The sequence below is a fragment of the Pithys albifrons genome, chromosome 1 (assembly GCF_047495875.1).
Source record: "Pithys albifrons albifrons isolate INPA30051 chromosome 1, PitAlb_v1, whole genome shotgun sequence".
Taxonomy (NCBI): Eukaryota; Metazoa; Chordata; class Aves; order Passeriformes; family Thamnophilidae; genus Pithys; species Pithys albifrons.
In genome coordinates, this window is record NC_092458.1 from 89,488,299 (window position 1) to 89,506,842 (window position 18,544).

Sequence of the window (18,544 nt, forward strand, 5' to 3'; positions counted from 1 at the left end):
GTGAGGCTGCAGCACAGAGAGCACTGCCAGATGCAAGCTCCCTTCCTTCTAGCAGCCATTTTCCGGACTTCTTTGCAGTAGAGATTTCCTCTTCCACAGACTTTCGTGTCATTGTTCCCCTAATGGGGCCTCACCAGTCATTGCCTTGTGGTGGAAAATATGAGGTTGTGGGGGCCAGAGCACAGACATTCCTTCCAGCTTAAAAGGGAAAACAGTCCTCATGCAGCAGAGTCCCCAAGAGGTGTGCCTGGTTCTGTAACTGTTAGCAGCATCATGCTGTAAGAGACATCAGCTGTTTGGCAGATGCCTTTCTGCTCTTGATTAGGTTGTGGGGAGAAAAGCCTCCTTCCTCCCAACTCCTGCTTCCCTTTCTGTGCAGGCACCAACTTCTGTGCTCAGTGTGGGATGTGAGAAAGCCGTGGCTGGTGTGTTAGGGCTGCAGTCCCTGCCAGGGGTCCAGGCCATGTACCCACGGAGGTCAGTGGGGAGATAGAGCTCTTTGTATCCATGCTCCCAGTCTCTGCAAGGCACTGCTGCCCAAGCAGTCTGTTTTGTAGCAGTATCAGCATCAGATACCTTCATCTCCATCTCCCTAATAGAATCATGGACAAATTCTTACATGCAGGCTTCCACCAGCAAGGTTGTTTTTCCATGGCCCCATTCAAAGGTCACTGACCTGATGGGCCCCCTTTATCACAGAAGTCAGTCAGAGCCTCAGCTGCTCTCCTGCTCCATGCTTTGATACGATGGACACATCTGGTCCATGGATCATGGACTGTGCAGCCAGTAGGTCTGGGAGGGTCACCCACAAATTGGTGAGGCATGGCTTTTGCAGAGAGGGAACCTTCTCTGAGCTCTGGGAGTTGCAGTTCCTTTCCTCTATTGCCTGCTTGTCTCTGCATCCATGTTTTCTGGGAACACTTCCTGATTCCCTTTATGGTCAAAGATGTATGCTCTGGCTTGTTTCCCATTAGCAGAAGTCAGCTACCATTAAACATCCATCTATGAAGCATTCAAAAGCCTTTAAAAGGTTGCACTTTGTTGTGTGATGTATTTAAAGAGACAGTCCTGAATGTCAGTTGGGATTAGAAGGAAATGCAGGCAGAGATTTGGGAAGAAGGTTTGGGTTATGTCTGAGGTCTCTGGGGGGCAGATTAATGGTTTGGGATGCATCCTCTGATGAAAACATCACACAAAGAGTGCAGCAGCTTGTGGCACTGCGTCCAGATGGCTGTTCATAGCCCTTGATTGCACCTGGCTGGAATACCTTAGCAAGGGAAGCTCCAAGGGAGCAGAAGAGACCTGGGGTCTGTCCTCCAACATGAGGAAAACACGGGGGACGGAGCAAAAGAGTCGGTGGCAGGGACAATGCAAGAGGCCTGAATTCATGGCAGGGGGCCTGGAGTGAGAACCTGCCCTCAGGACTGCAGGCAGCAGCGGTGTTGAGTCTGTCAGGATGAGAGGCTGAACCAGAGAGCTTTTTGTGGGGCTCTGCAAAGGCATTGCAGCCCCATTCCCTAAGGAAGCAAAGGTATGTCAGCAGGCTGTCTGTGTCTGCCTGCCTGTCTCTGGCCTCCAGCGAGTCCTGGCTCTATCGGCCTGTTTCCGCCACAGCTGATAAAGCGTGGAGGTCTCCAGGATAATGGGATCCAGCTGGTTCTGTGACTCTAGGTGACTGGCTTAATGAGAGGGGCCTGCGAAGACCTCCCCTGCAGAAGGAGTCCGTGAGCTGCCCTGTGACTGGCTGACAGACAGGCCACTCAGAGAGAGCTGTTGGAAACTGGGCTTCATTAGTTCTGCTGCTTGCAGGATAGTTTTAGGATTTGGGGGAGGAGGAAGCCTGCAGTTTAAATACACTGGACCCCTTTGCATCCAACATGGACCTCATGCTGACACCCTTCAAATAGGATATTGTTAGCATTGGGAACACTGTCAAATGCATCTGGTCACAGTCCCCTGAGGAATTCAGTCCTGGTCCAGACTTTGTCTGACAAACATCTCTTCCTTTTTAACTAACTAGCTCTGGGACAGGCTGTTTTTGAGCCTTCTGAGCTGCCCGACACTTTTGCTGGTCTGAGCAGGAGGACAGGTACCATGTGCCTCCTGGATGCAAGGGTGAGGAACTCCTGGGGAAGTGGAATAGCTCCAGAAGGTGCCACTTTGAGTTCAGGTAACACCAGGCCAGAGGAAGTGTGCAGTGGATGACCCTTGCATGAATGTGTTCAGCAACTTCTGACAGCAGATTTTCTTCCAGCATAGGGGGTGTGGGTCATTCCACAGCCTACTGGATCATCCTTGTAGTGATGATATCCTGGGATGTAGGTTTTATTGGAGAGCTGAACTAGGAATCAGATATAATTCAGTGCCCACACACTGGGCTTATCTCCATTTTACCTTTGCTAAATGAATTTCAAACCTTCCAAGTAAGAATTAAGGGTAATTTGTGTGGGTTTTCTTCCAGAGTCTGCAGCTATCCTGAGGCAACAGCCCAAAGGAAGACAAATTGCAATGTTCTCCTTTTCTAGCTATTTGTGGCAAACCGAGTGTCAGGGGTGCCTGCTTGTTTCACGCTAATCTGCTCAGTTTATGCTGCTGCCAAATTTCTGCCCCGTCACACCAGTGTTAGTGGATCCAGGGAGCTGCCACGGGAATTAGGTCAGGGTTGTGGGGAGGAACGAGCAGTTTTCCTGTTAGTTGCAAACCAGAACAACAGGACAAATGTGCTGCCAGAACCAGCTGCACAAATGACCAGAGGTGACAAGCTGGCTGCCCATTCCCGCCCTGCAGCAAATGTGGGATCTGCTCTTCCCGGAGCTCTGCAGGAGGGCATTGCTGAAAGAGCTGTTCTGCCTGAAGGCACACTTGGGTAATGGGATGAAATGCACGAGCCAAATGCTTTCTCAGTGCCAGGAGTTGCTAAATTTTCCTGACTCCCCTGAGCTGCTCTGCTGCCCAACCCTCTCACTTTGAGTTTTGCAGCACAAGTAAGTGCTTCACCCTCCCAGCCCACAACAGGAGAGAGGATTGGGAGTCAGGAGATACAGCCTCTCAGCTCAGCTTTCTACATCGTTGACCTAGTGCCTTGTGTCTCAAAGTCCGTCAGGACTGAGAAGCAAACATTGCCAAGACAACAGCTGGATAAGGTGCTAGATTTCATGGCTGGATGTCGAGTTGGTTTAGAAATTGTGCAGGCAGTGCTGTTTACAGGCAGCACCTTGGCATGTTTGGAGACCCCCTATATCCCTACTCCTGTTAGTCATTGCGGGGAACAGGTAAAAGAGGTGTGGGTGGGAAGACATAGGGAGGATAGGCTGAAATACGTAGCTGCACAGCTTGTTTCTCCCTGTCTGCATTGAATGATCCTATTGTGAATTATACTGGCTATATCTGAAAACTTCCCCCCAGCTTTTGCTGCTGCCTTCCCTGAGACATGAGAGTATGTGCATATCTTGCAACCCCAGACATCATTTTGGTGCCCTTTAGTTTTGCCTTATCTGTGTAGTACAGAAGTTTGTATAATACATGGGATTGCCTCCCATAGGAGCTTTCAGTGCTGCAGTTTTAGAGCACTTTGATTTCCTTGCACGCTGCACAAGACAAAAACACAAAGCCTTGATTTTACAGCAAGCAGCACTGAGAATTGTGTGAGGGCCAGGTTGTTTTATGGATTTCCAGAAAGTGATGCCAAAAGAGGCAAAAAACCTGCCATCACTGCTAACAGCAGAAAAGAATTTTACTTGTGTCGATAGGAGCATGACAGTAGGTAGTATTTCTCCAGCACTGTGGGATGCTGAGAAAAAGACTTTAGAGATTTCCAAGAGGAGATTTTGTATGGAAAGATGCACAGAAAGGAAAAAGTAGTCTGAGGGGTTGTTTTGAAACAGATTAACTCCCCACCTCATAGCTGGGTGATCTCCCTGCTTGTTTCCCAGAATACATATAATGGCAGAAATCCCTGCTGCTCCCTTTGGGCAGTGGGGCATCATGGACATGGAGCTGGTTGTACAGCCCTTCTCTGTAGGTGGAAGCTTGTTCTTCCTTACAGAGCAGTTTTGTCACTGAATTGTCCATGGTTTCAGCTTTAACAGGCAGATTGGGAAAGTCCCCATTCCCACCAAGTGACAGCAGTCGTAGCTCAGCAGGGGCCAGTGGCAGAGGCACCCAAGGGAGAGCTGCAGTGAGGAGCTCTCTCATAAAGGTGAGGAGCCTCGATGCCTCTTTTCTGCCGTGTGTACCATCACTCATCTGTCTCTCTGCAGACACCACACTGCTTCCATGCACTCCCACCAGCACAGAGCAGGCACAGAACCTCGCAGGACCTTGGGACCCCATTCAGACCCGAATGTGGCACCATGTTGGTGTGTGGAGTCACACTCAGTCCTGGACATCCGGCAGGGACTCAGATATGGTCCAGACATCTGCACTTACTCTGTGTTGGGAGTCCGTCTCCTCAGCACTGGATGCTGCTGGACATGAGAAACAGCCCTTTCCACTGCCTAATTTCCTAATTTTAGCTCTCCACCTTGAGGCCCTGCATTTTTAGTTGCCATGGTGATCCCTCCCCACCAGTGCTGAGGCTTTCTAGCCCAAGGGTGCCTTGGAAATGTCTTTTTCCTCCTTGCTCCCCAGAAAGCAACAGCTGAGGCAGAAGTATTTCACATGGCTCACTGCACTGTCAGTTCAGGTCTTCTGTTTAGTGTTTGCCCACTCACATGCAAGAACCTTCATCCATGAGATTACACTTCCCAGCCTTCCAAAAGTGGTGTGCATTCCCAACCCCATTTAGCAGATAAGCATGCATACATGCATACATGACACTGCCTAGCTGCCCTGAACTTCTGGCCCACAAGTTGTTTGGAACAGCATTCTCCATGGTCTTTGGCAGAGATGTCTGGGAAGATTATGCCCCTGTGGAGGCTGTGGGGGGAAGAGTTGGAGTGTTCCTGTGCCATGGCAGACACTCCAGAGGCCCAGGCACTCCTGCCCTGCCTTTATTCTCACTGCTCTTACACCTTCACACTTGCTCTCTGGGCAACAGAGGAGTAAGTAAAAGCATTGCCCAAAGAGAGAGAGAAAATGTGGGCATCTCACCCGAGGCAGAAGAGAGCAACTGCCTTGTCAAGGCTCGTGGTGTAAATGGCACCGTGCAGCAATTAATAACGACTCTCTGCCCTTTCCCTTCCGCCTGCCCGAGCGCGCTCTGTGCTGGAACGGGTGACACTTCCCAAGCCCATGGTGACAGAAAAGGCAGTGGCAGCTCTCAGGGAGGAAGTAGTGTAGAAACTGTAATTCCAGCCCCCAAATCCTGACATTAATTAATTTAAGGGCAATGACATTGAAACACTGTGGAGTCCTTTATTTTTGTGTGTGACCTCACATTTAAAACTTTGCAGTTTGTATTTTCAAGCTTTTACATGTTAAGTGCAAACATGAGCTATTTAATATTAAAGTGGCAGCTGCCATCCTCACTTACTCACATGACTCCAGCAGATGGAGCTTTATAAAAAGCAAACATGACAAGGGCCAAGGTAAGATCAGAATATCTGCAACAAGAAACTACTTTGGCTGGTAGCTTCTGGCAGGTCACCAGAGACTTGTGACATTATAAAGCCTCATTTGCAGACCCCCACTGTACTTGTCCATTCACCCACTGCCATGCCTGTTACACTCCCAGTTACACACAGGAGACTCCGGTGTTTGCTGGGAAGGCAGCCAGGAGCTGCCAGAGGGAGCTCCCACCCTGTGGTGTGCCATAAACCCCCTCAGAACCACGTGGCTGTACCAGGCGGGAACAGTGGCAACTCCCAACTTCATCTGTGTGCAGGCTGGTGGAGGGAAAAGTTTTCTGGCTCTGGCAGGAGGTGAAGGGAGGATCTGTAGCAGCATCTGCCTGGTAGAGGAGTGCCACAAAGGAACAGGTTGCAGATGCAGGGTCAGGTAGTTATCAGGTAGGAGATGTGATGTTTGGTGAAGCAAGAAGGTGAGGATCTCAAGGATGTTGGGAGGGAGGCAGAAGCATTATGTATAAGGGACTATGGCTTGTAGGTTGTAGGTGGATAAAGTATGGTTTGTGGGGTGAGCATTGCAAGGAAGGGAGGCATGGAGAACTGAGGGATCTAGAGTGGAAGCTGAGAGCAGTTTTCCCTAAAGGTGGAGCCAGCATGCAGCCCAGTATTTGCTGTCACAGTTGCAGATGCCAGGAGGAAGGATGAGCAAGCTGGGTCTGAGAAACCCTGTGGCAGAGTGAGAGAGCAGGCAGGCAGGCAGGCAGAGCAACTGGACTCCTTTCTTTGTCTGGCAGAACCCTGAGGTGGAGAATGCCATGCCAGAATGTGGCAACCAGCTCCAACCCACTGCCAGCCTAGGGCAGCTTAAAATAACAGGAAGAAAAAAACAGCAAATTGTATTGCTTTTATTAATGAGAAAAATCAGAGTAACGTGGCCTTCTAGCCTGGCAGGCAGCTCGTTGTATTCAGAGGCTGTTCTGGTGGTGTCACCCTGCCGGCATCTGTGGCTCAGGTCCCAGTGGAAGAGCTATGGGATGGCTCCTGGGCTCTGGCACTACTGGGGAGGGAGCTGTGGCCAAGACAGCCACATGGCAGGCCAGGTTTCCAAGTGAGCTGGCATGGGGAGAGGAGTCCTGCAGCTTGAGCTAGGTCACTGTGGATGATTGCTGAGGCTGATTGCAATTGTAGCAGTGCTGTAAGTCTCAGCCCAGGAGTCAAGAGCCCGGTTTGGCATCAGTGGCTTGGACAGGCGTTTGCTGCTGGCAGTCCTGCCCACCCATGGGTAGGGAAATGCAGAGCACTGCCATCTATTGCCAGGCACCTGGATTACAGACCTTGGTGGGGAGCAGTTTGCAGCTGTGTTCAGCTGTTTTTTCTTGTCTTTGGCTTGGTGAAGGAATTGGCATATGGTTCAAAACCCTTTAAATGGATCAGCACTTAGCTAGCTTGGCTACAGTGCATTGCGTTTTAGGTGTCTGAGTGCCCTAAGTCAGATTCCAACCTGGTAAAATTTGTTTTTAATTTGTGCATTTTGCAAAATGAGTTATTCTTCCTGCTCTGCCCTGAGTTGCATGAGGTTACTTTGTGCAGTGAAGGACTAGAGTGTTGCCCCATCCCACCCCAGAAGTGCCCAGATCATTAACCTCAGCCCTCCACCAGAAAGTAACTAGGAAGAGATGGATGCAGCAAAAGGGATAGCCTGTCTTTTCTAGCTCAGAAACGATGCATGAAAGGAGATGAACAGGCAGAGGGAGGACAAAAGACTGTCTTTATGAGGAGAGCAGGCCTGGTACAGCATACATTTCTCAGCTAAGACTGATGTGTCTGAGTGCTATATTCTACAGGATAAGCAGCACAGTAGAAACAGTTACAGAGAGTAGGAAAGGTGTTTGTCACTATGTGAACCTGGAGGGATTTCTACAGTGCTTTGAAAAGACCTTGTTGGGCTTGGTGAACTGTGCAGTAGGCCAGCAGGCAAACTACTGTGGAGACCAGGGCAAGGTCATTCAAAAAATGATCAGGCTGTCTCTTTGGGCTGTTCAGTAAAGACAGGATCTGTTTGTGAAATTCTGGTTTAAATATAAACAACAACAAAGAAAAAGAAAATAAAAATAAAGAAGAAAGCAGAGAAAAAATGTGCTCAGAATTTGTCATTACCTCTGTCAATAATGCCTCTTCCTCAGACCAAATCCACTCCTTTTTTGTCACCTGCTTTCAAAAGTAGATGATGGAGGTACAAAGATACCACAAATGAGCAGAGGTTAAGAATAATGCTCAGATAAGAAAGTGAAAAAATCTTTGCATATTAGAGGGGAGAAACACAGCAGATGCAATTGACTATCCCATTATCTTGTTTTCCTCAGCCTTCTTTCTGAGATACAAAACTGTTGCAGAAGCCAGTTGGCTGGCCTGAGCCAGATATGCAATGTACAGATGGAAAATGTTAGATGAAATGAGAGTTGCAAAGGAAATTAATGACACAGCAGGGTATTAAACCAGCATCTCCAAAATCTGAACCCCTGGAACTATCTCCTTTAAATGTCTATTAAAAAAAAGACAGTAAACTGATAAAAGTAAGTGGTGGTTTTATTGAAAACATGATTTGACAGTTACGGGAACAAGAATAATAGTTGTGATGACTTTGGCTAGGAGAAGACTGTAAAGCCTGTAAATTGTGCTGCAGGGCATAAGTCAACTACAGGCTGTCAGGAACCAGGAAGAAATTTTCACTATAGGAAGGTTACTGTATAATTATCTTATCTATGACAGTGTTTTGTCCTTTGAAGTGTTTAATCTTGACCAGTGGAAGCAAGATAATGGGTCATGTGGTTTTGTTAAGTTGTTTTTGTGACAAGGGCCTTATCAGGTGCCTTATGGCAATTTCTTCCACTCATTTAGGACTGCACCTTTCTCTATGAATATGTTCACCTACTTCTTAAATGTCTCAAACAAAGACATTTCTGCTCCCAACCCTTCATGAAAAAATTTTAAAGACAGCAGTCCTTGACATGAGCAAATTATTCTTGATGTTCCTGCTAGACATCCTCTTGCTCATGTTTGCTCCAATTCTCTAGGTGATTTTCCAGGAGTGACCTCAAGGAAGCCCTCTGCTGCTTGGAGTGTAGCCCTTGTTCTTGAGAGTCTGCTCCTGCTTATTGTCTGAGCTGTTCATGTGTTGCACTCAACGTCTCTCTGATGCTGTCATTCCCACCTTATAACCTGGTGCTCTTTGGTCCTGATACCAGCTGCTATTTTTTTAAAGCCGTGTTGCTGCTCTCCTAGGTAACAATGTATTTTGTGTCTCTTGCTTTGTATCTTGCAGGAAGAGCCAAGGAGCAAATCCAAGATCTGTGCCAATGTTTTCTGCGGAGCTGGTCGGGAGTGTGCAGTGACTGAGAAGGGAGAGCCAACCTGCCTCTGCATTGAGGTACAGGGACAGGTTCTGTGTCTGGGACAGGTGTCACCACCATCACTCCCCAGCTGTTGCTGGAAGGATCCCATGATGGAACAAGGCTGTGGATGTTTTGGAGCAGATGCAAATTCACAGTGGCTCCTCAAACAAAAGAATTGTTTCCAGTGTCATGTGGGGAAGAGCCCTGTGACATTGTCTGGGACTCGCAGCTGTGCTGCTGGAAGGACTGCCTGGGGTCTTTACACACACAGGAGACTTGGCTGAAGGTCTTTTGCTGGGAAAGGCCAGTAGGGTACAGATACACAGCTGGCTTTGGAGAACAGTAGGGAGTGGTCTGCAAGCTCCAAGACAGCCTGCCCTCACTGGCATCTTGTTTGAGGAGATTACAAGCACTCTACTAAAAATCAGCTTTTGTAAAATGGAAAGAATTGTGGTAGAGTGCTGTGAGGATGAATAGCTTCATCCAGCAGGGAGCCAGAGATGATTAGAAGAGTCTTTCCCAGCTGTAGAGACACAGTGACTCCCTGCATCGCTCTGCCCCTTTGCCTTCAAACCATTTCTGCCTGGATCCTGGGAATGGGCATGTGGCTCTTTGTTCCCACTCCCCTCAGAGCCTGCATGGCCAGCCAGAGCACTGGAGAGTGAAATGCCCTATTTGCAGGAAGAGAGTCTGTCACTCTGGGTAGGCTCAGCCAGACAGAAAGGAACAGAAGTAAGAAGCCCACAGCCTGACCACTGGCACTGGTGAACTAACTCTCTCTGCTGTGGGCTGTACTGTTTGTTTGTGGTTTATTCTGCTTTCAGTTGCAGAAAGGTGGATCAGAGTATACAAAAAGATGCAAAGGAGCCAAACAAGAAGAGGTTCACAGACCAGACTCACAGAAACACATCTGGGCAGGCATGTCCATGGCACATGGAACAGTAGTTGCAGGATAATGCTGAGTACTGATTTCTCTGCAGGGGTCTGCTTTAAGAAAGACTCCTGTCATGCTGGTGGTAATGGAAACTGGGATAAAGTGCAGCCTTTGAATTCATACCCACAGACTTCCCTATGCAGGATTTTCGGGGGTGATTGTGGGTGGGTTCAGCCTGTTCCAAACACAGGGCCAAGGAGGCTGTGCCAGGGCTTCTGCTGAGCTGAGCTGACGGTGGGACTCACCCGCCTCCCTCTAGCAGTCTTAGGAGGCAGGTAAAACACTGTCTTCTCTGGCTCTCTCACAGAAATGCAAACCTCACAAGAGGCCTGTGTGTGGCAGCAATGGCAAGACATACCTGAACCACTGTGAGCTGCACCGTGATGCCTGTCTCACTGGCTCCAAGATCCAGGTGGACTATGATGGCCACTGCAAAGGTAACCGTGGCAATGAGGGCTGGCTACAATCTAAGGGAGGAATAGTTGAAAGGGAAGCATGATAACAAGGAAGGAATAGTTGAAAGGGAAGCATGATAACAAGGAAGGAATAGTTGAAAGGGAAGCATGATAACAAGGAAGGGCAGAGGCCTCACCAGCTGAGACCTTGTCCCAGAGTGACGTAAACAGAGCAAGCCTGTGAACAACAGCCAGGTTCAACCAAGAGTCCAGTTCACCTGGAAAGTTAGTGGTGATGAAGTAGGCCCAAAATCGAGTAATGAACTTAGGTCTGGTGACGGTAACCAGAATCAGACACACGCCAGTAATTGCCAAACAAGTCCATAGTGATGCATTTCATAGCAAGGCTGAGCTCAAGTGGGAAGACAGTCACCAAGTCAGAACCTAGGTCAGCAGGCTCTATGACAGGTACAAAAGTGCTTGCAACAAAGCTGGAGACAGGCATGCCTACAACACAGTAATCCCAGGCAAGGACTAGGGGCTGAAACATAGATGAAATGGAACCCCTGAGCTCATGGGTACAGAGTGTGGATGGAGGCCCTAGGTGAGGCTGGCAGGACCATTGAGGTCTTCATAAGTGCTCTCAAAACCCTGACACCTTGGCTGTGGTGGGATCCTGGAGCTATTGTCTCCCTGGGTTGCTGAGAGACCATGGCTTCCTCCTGCCTGCCTCTCTCTAAGCTTGTGGATTCAGCCAGGTAAGAGTCTCATTTTACCTGCTGACAAAAGGTCATACTCTCAGGATAAACCCCCAAAGCCCATACTATGATCCATGTTAATGAGGGACCCTGGAGAACTTTAGGAGCAAGGATTTTGCCTCATTGCTGGGGCTGTTTAACTCACACCCACACCAGCTGCAGAGTTTTCTTGTCTTCAGAGAGATTTTCATGTTTTTAAGTATGTGCCCGCTGTCTCTTGCCCTGTCATTGGATACCATGGAAAAAAGTCTGGTGCAGTCTTCCTCATTTCCTTCCATCAGATTTATAAATATTGATGAGATTGCCCCTGAGCCTTTTCTTCTTCAGTCTAAACTGTCTTCAGGCTGTCCTCAAGGTCTGGGGGATTCCAGTCCCTTAACAATATAGTGGCCCTCATATTCCCAAAGACTCACAAGTTCCTCTGCTTTTGTCCAAGTGGCACCCAGGGTGGGAAGAGGTTCACATTGCTTCACACTGCATCAGAAATGTTCTCTTCTGTGTTTCCATTAACAGAGAAGAAGTCTGAGAATCCAGCTGCAAGTCCAGGTAAGAACCCATCTCCTTTCTGGCCGAGGCCTCTGCATACATTTGTATGCACTGGGAGATGGGCAGGAAGGTGTGCTGGAAGGGTTGCACAGCTCTGTTTAAAAGTCATTCCTCTGCACTGGCTGTAGCAGAGTCTGAGTTGATAAATCAGCTGAAATACGATTTCCCAGCTTTTTACTCCTGGGTAACCTTTCAGAGCTTGTACATCTCCTGGGCTTTTCACTGTGCTGGGATGTCTCAGGGACTCAGCATGGACAAGGTGCAATGAAAGCCAGTTTGTCCCTGGGGACACAAACTGCTCATCACCCAGACTGAGGGAGAGAGCACTCTTTCACCTGGTTCATTTGGGATCTAAGACATAATAATTGTGGAGCTGTTGTCCCCAGCTCCAACAGCACTCTTTTAAAAGAAGACTTTGCTTTAGGAGTGATGAACGGGCGGGTGCAGAGGCAGAGAGGCAGCACAAGGCAATGAATGGGGCATTGTCAGGGCAGTCAGGTGCAGCTGAACTGCCTCTTATCATCCACCAACAAGATGATTATAAAAGTCTGTTCTAAGCTAAATGATTCTGTGACACCTAAATGATAGAACACCTAAATGATAAATCTCTTTGATTCCTTGTGCTTGGTTTTTCTCCTTATATATTGCCATGTGTACTTAAGACTATGGATTTGAGAGCCATGGCTTCTGCCTTCATCGGGGGACACTTTTCCCATTCATGGCCTCTAAGTGCTGGAGCTGTATAATGATCAGCTTCTTAGGACAGATGAGAGCAAACCCTCATACAGACTTAAGAGGCAGGACCATGTCAGAGCACAGCCACCACCTTAAAGCAGTTTTAAAGAAGTTCAAAATTGAACTTGCAGAATTCCTACAGATTATTTTTTTTCCGTCTGTCCATCTGATTGTGATTGTAATCACTGGATTTGGAAGATCCTTAGTGTGTGTAAGTGACATGAATGCACACTGATTCCTGTTCTGGCTTCACTGACCTCTGGCCAGGGATGACAACTCACAGCTAAGCTTTTAGTTTTTCTTCTAAATGCATGGTTTGGTACAAGCACACAAACTGATAACCACCTAGAGAAACCTGTGACACTGGTGAACACTGTGAGTGAACAAGCCCAACTTTACCCGCTCTCATTTCCAGTCAGAGTGGACAAATTAGGACTTAGAAGGAAAAAAATCTCCTGAGGTAACAGGCTCTAAAATTCGAGTCTTGGCAACAGTGTGATAGAAAGGCTTGCTCAGGGTAGTTTTTGGAGAGGATAGAGGTTTTGGTATTTGAGGGTTGACAGCTGAATGCCAGTGCTGCACGCCATCGGGAAGGCTGAGGATAGTGTCAATCCCCTTCTTTTGCATGATTAGGCAACGGGAAGACCAGCTTTGGCAGGAGTGTTGTTTTCCAGCCTTACCACATGGTGTCACCCGCAGCCCGTACACCTTTTAGCACATGACCCGCCCCCTGCCTCCAACCTCTGCTTGCATCTGGCAGCGGTGTATCTCCAAGGACAGAGAGGCTGCAAGCTGCCATCAGGGCAGGCTGGCTGGCTTTTGTTTCCAGTCTTCTCTCTGTAGCCTCCCTATGAACTCCATTTCCCTCATCCTCGTGTTTTGCTCTGCTGCACTGTCTCCCATTACAGTTGTGTGCTACCAGTCAGACAGGGACGAGCTCCGTCGCCGCGTCATCCAGTGGCTGGAAGCTGAGATTATCCCAGACGGGTGGTTCTCCAAAGGCAGTAACTACAGCGAAGTCCTGGACAAGTATTTCAAGGCAAGTGGAGCAGCAGCTGCCTCAGAGCCCAGAAACCATTTCTTGCCTTGTCACTGCAAAATTGCTGTGCCCCCAGCCAAGAGGTTCCAGTGTGTGCTGTGCCTGTCAGACTGGGGGCCAGAGAGCTCTGATATGTCCTACAGCCTGGTGTGTTACAGGCTGCCTGCAGCAGTCATTGAGAAAGCCACTGACACAGCTCGTGACAACCAGACCTGGAGCATCTCTGTCTCCTGGTGTCTGACCTGCCCTGGGGAAAAGAAGGGCAGACCAACAATGCTTGTGGCAGGGTAAAGAACTAACCTCTGGGGACAAAAGATAGAGGAAAAACGGTGGGTGAAAGTGATGGAAATGTAGGAAGCTGGGGCAGGGGCTGCTGATCCTTTGTCCCAGACAGTCCCAAGGCCATGTTGAGATGGGTATAGGGGACATAGAGGGGCTTCAAGGAGTGAGGTTGTGGCTGAGAGCTGGCAGTTCCCTAGTGCTCTGCAGAGCAAGGGGAGCCACCTGAATCTTCAGCCCTTCAATAATCCTGCTCTTTTTCCATCCTCTCTGCCAGTCACCCCCAGCCCATCCCCACCCCCTTCTGTAACCAGCAGATCCCATGCTCCAGTCACATGAACTGCTGTGTCCCTCCCCCTCACGGCTGGCTCCTGATAAAGACTTCAAAGCATTCAGGATGGAGCTGGAGGAGCAGGTGGGAAAAAGGGAAGAGCGTTTAAATCATAAGCTGTTGACAGCAAGAGATTAATGGTGCCTGACAGGAGTTAGCACTGCAAGCAAATTTGCCATGGCAATGGCACCCCCTGGCGAGACAGAGGAGCTGGTCCCCTTGCTCCAGAGAGCATCTTCACGTTTGCAGCCACTAATGCTGCTCTGTCTGTGGAAACCTGCTTGTGGCCCACTGCCTTGGGCACTTCTCCCAGTGCCTGCTGGCACCCAAAAGCTGCGGTGTCCTGCAGAATACAGTCGCTCTGTCCCTCCCCTGCAAACGTGCTGTCCCCAGCCACTGCTGCAAAGTCTCCTCAGGTCATGGGCTTTGCTGAAAGGCATGAGCCACCCAGCAGGATTGTTCCATTATCACCATGCAACCCAGTCACACCCACTGTCCCCACGCCTGTCAGCGTGCTGGTGAAATCCCATGGCCACAGCTCAGAGGCAGGTTGTCTCATGTTTTCTTTACTGTCCCACTTTTTCTGGAGCAATGATCCCAGACACTGGGTTAAAGTTTCCATGGCAAAGCAATTCCTTTACTTGGACCAAAGGGGGAATTTCCATGGCTGAGGCCAACAGTATGAAGTTCAGTAAGGTGAAGTGCTGGGTCTTGCACTTGGGTCACAACAACTCTGTGCAGCACTATGGGCTGGGGGAAGAGTGGCTCAAAAGCTGCCCAGAAGGAAAGGACCTGGGGGTGCTGGTCAGTGGCATGGCCAGCCATGAACATGAGCCAGCAGTGAGCCCAGGTGGCCAAGAAGGCCAATAGCAGCCCAGCCTCTATCAGGATTAGTGCAGCCAACAGAACTGGGGAAATGATCATCCTGTGTACTTGGCACTGGTGAGGCTACACCTTGAGTACCATGTTCAGTTCTGGGTCTCTCACTACAGGAAAGACATTGAGGTGCTGGAGCCTGTTCAGAGAAGGGCAACAAACCAGCTGAAGGGTCTAGAGAGTTAGTCATATGAGGAGAAGCTGAGGGAGCTGGGGTTGTTTAGCCTGGAGAAGAGGAGGATCATGGGAGACGTCATTGCTCTTTGCAACTACCTGAAAGGAGGTTGTAGCCAGGTAAGAATTGGTGTCTTCTCCCAGGCAACTAGCGACAGAACAAAAGGAAATGGCCTCAAGTTGTGCCTGGGGAGATTCAAATTGCACATCAGGAAGAATTTCTTCACTGAAAGGGCTGTCAAGCATTGGAATAGACTGCCCAGGGAAGTGGTGGAATTGCCTAAAAAATCACTGGAGATGTCACTCAGTGGTATGGTTTATTTGACAAGGTGGTGTTCAGTCAAAGGTTTGACTCAATGATCTTGGAGGTCTTTCCAATCTTAATGATTCTATGATTCTCTTCAGGGGTGGTAATCCTTAAAGCTTTGAAATATTTTTAAAGGAGAATTCAGAGTTTGGAACAACTTGGGAGAAATCCAGGCAAAGCAAACTAAATGGCTTCAAACACACACAAATTTGTCTCACCAGTGAGTCTCCTCTGTAACAGAGGAATTTTGTTGTGTCAAGCTGCAGGGCTCTGCAAATGGCCTGATTCCTGCCCTGCATGTAATAAACACTGGAGACACCTATAACACAGCTTTTCTCTCTTGTCCTTGATGGGTAGGCTTGTAGACGTGGCATTAAGCTATTTCCCTCCTGAAAGCCTGGCTGTGGGGACCACTGCAATGTGCACTGTTCATCAGGCAGGCCATGACCTTGAAGGACATTATTTCAAGAGAAGCAACACCAGTAGTGGGAGGCTGCTCTGGTTTGGAGGGTCTCTGTGGGAACACCTTAATAAAGACCATAGCATTGAGAAGCAAGAAAACTCACTTAACTGAGTCTGGGTCATTAAGAAACCTGCGGCCACTTTCACAAGAAATAACAGGACAAGAGGCTTCAAAGTTTAGTAGAGTTGACATGTTAGTGGAGCAGTTATGCAGGATAGAGCACTCAGAGTAATTTCTCTAGCCCTACAGGTTTCTCCTAAACCACCTAGAGGTAACAACAAGCAGTGTCTCTTGCGGCATTCCTGGAAGCACTGCACAAAGAGCCACAGCAACCTGCCCCAAGTCACATGGCAAAATTAGGTGGCAGCAGTCTGTGTGCAGGATTAATTTTCCCCTCACAGCAATGAGGGTGTCTCTGAGGGGGCACAGCAACTCCTGCTGAGTGCCCAGCACTGTGGTGTCACATCTCCAAGCAGGAAGGCAAAATGCAATTACTTCTTTGGGAGTACAGCCAGGATTTTGGGGCTAAAAATACTGTTCTTCAGTGCCAGGAGTCCTGTCAGGACCTTAAGAAGTTGGTGATGAGACGTTATGCTATTGCATTAAATTGTTTCTTCTCTGGTGTCAGCAGAAAATTGCTTCCTGTGATTTTTCCCTTCTGTCACTGTCAGAGTCCAGGCACAGCATTGGATTTACACATATTGAAAAGCTGACACCTTGAATGCAACTGGTCTGCTTTAAGGCAGGAGGTATAAAAGAAGGCTACAGGCTGGCTGGAACAAAAAGAGGAAATAGGGTTAGAGCCATAAATCAAGCAGCAGGCGGTGAATGAGACACAGTGTGGCTTATCTGTGAGAACAAGGCTAGGATCAGATCTCCCCTGTTCTGATGCTAATATGGATATGTTGCTGCTTTTCTCTGAGCCTCATTTTTGTGCTAAACAGGGATGATGCCACCTGTCTCACTAAAGCTTCAAATTGCTAAGTACTTCTGGAAGAGGGGAAAAAGAAGGACTACCTTGAATGGATAAATCAGACTCCTTTATACCTTCCCATCTTCCCTACAGAGCTTTGATGATGGTGATTCTCGCTTGGACTCCACTGAATTCCTGAAGTTTGTGGAACAGAATGAGACTGCCATCAACATCACCACCTACATGGACCAGGAGACCAACAAGTTGCTCAGGTGGGCAGTGGATAGGATGCCAGAAGGAGGGCCAGGGGCAGATGTGGTACAATGGAGCATGAGAATCCACTCATGGTAAATATCAGTTAGGGCTTGCACTAACAAAGGTAACTGTGTATGAAGTGGCTTCTCACTTAATTAGGTTTGAACACCACAAGAGGAGCAGTGCCACCCCTGTCCTTCACATTAAGCATGTATTCCAACCCTCTCTTGCCCCAAAACTGGCACTTGTGCAGCCAAAAGGTGTTGGGTGACAGAAAATTTGTCGTCTCTTTTTTATTTCCTAATAATTTAGCTTTCCAGTGAACTTAAGTCACCTTTTGCCTAATAGCTAGATCCAGTGCAAGGAAGATGGTGAGAAAACACTCTTCATACACAGCCTGTAGTTTGAGAGGTTCCCATTTTCTGTGTGTGCCACTGTGTGTGAGACAATGAGAAGAGGCTGGTGGTGGTTATGCTGTGCTTGCATCTCTACTCATGTGACAGCATGTAGATGTTAACAGATGTAGATGTCCTATTCCTGCTGTTCTGAATATCCCCCCACTGCCCAGCCCATAGGCAAAAGGAGAGTATTTTGTGACTGTTTTTCTTTTCTGTGTATCTAATGAGGTTTCCTCAGAGAAGTGACTTCCACCAGGCATCTCAAAACCCTTCTAGTTATTACTGGGTTTACTCATCTGTACTCTGAGGACAGTAGAGCAGGGACCAGCGTAGTAGAGCTCTGTGTAGAACATGCCTTTGTGTTTCTTTTCAGAGGACTCTGCGTAGATGCCCTCATCGAGCTGTCAGATGAAAATGCTGACTGGAAGCTCAGCTTCAATGAATTTCTCAAGTGCCTCAGCCCATCATTCAATCCACCAGAGAAAAGTAGGAATCCATCACTTGTACTAGGGAACAAAAGGGGAAAGGAAGGAAAGAAAAGAGATCAGCTTCAGGCCAGACATGGGATGATGTAACTCCACTCCCAGAGATAATTTTCATATATGCCTGCCTCATCCAGCAGCACCTCTTGTCCCTGCATTGTCCAAACTACTGCTTTTCCTGTTCCAGAGCTCTCAGCTCTAGTGATGAGAAGGGCTTGGATTTTAGAAGGAAGGACATAGGTCGAATGGGTATGGTATGCTTGTAAGGTCAAGGCATGTATTTAATGGTGCAGAGAGGAATCATGTGAGGCGTTCACAGATGGATAACTTAGGAAAGTCAGATCAGACCGAAGTCTTGCTATGCTCTGCCTTGCACACAGACAGCCACTGTGAACATCTTAAAGTTCACTATCCTTACAAATCCTGCTTTGTGCTACTGTTCATGTGAAAGCAGCCTAGTGCTCTGCTGACCAGGCATGCCTAGCCAGTCATCTCATTGCCTCCTCAGAGGGGGTGTTGCTCCAAAGGTGCCAGATTACATCCCACTGCAGTAACATTGAGGAGCAGACAGAGGCCATGCTTTCTAGGGAGTGTTAAGTTGAATCCTCTGTGGCCTGTTGCAAGAAAACATCATGAGCTGGTTATCACTTAACAACGTACAGGCCTGGGAGCACTTTGGGGCCCTCACCCTAAACATATAATAGAACCGTAAGAAGAAATGTGATCTGAAATGAAAAATCTTGGGGGAATTTGGCCTTCT

The 18,544-nt window shown here is 48.3% G+C and overlaps 1 protein-coding gene across 1 annotated transcript in view; it reads left to right on the forward strand.

Annotated features, from left to right (window-relative positions):
- The window catches only part of FSTL1 (follistatin like 1), a 53,265-nt gene that overhangs the window by 30,570 nt on the left and 4,151 nt on the right, over window positions 1–18,544 (forward strand). Inside the window, exons 3-8 of the mRNA XM_071559951.1 lie at window positions 8,830–8,934; window positions 10,141–10,270; window positions 11,500–11,532; window positions 13,176–13,306; window positions 16,803–16,921; window positions 17,676–17,788. Coding sequence (XP_071416052.1) covers window positions 8,830–8,934; window positions 10,141–10,270; window positions 11,500–11,532; window positions 13,176–13,306; window positions 16,803–16,921; window positions 17,676–17,788 — 631 coding nt within the window. The remainder of the gene's footprint in view (window positions 1–8,829; window positions 8,935–10,140; window positions 10,271–11,499; window positions 11,533–13,175; window positions 13,307–16,802; window positions 16,922–17,675; window positions 17,789–18,544) is intronic.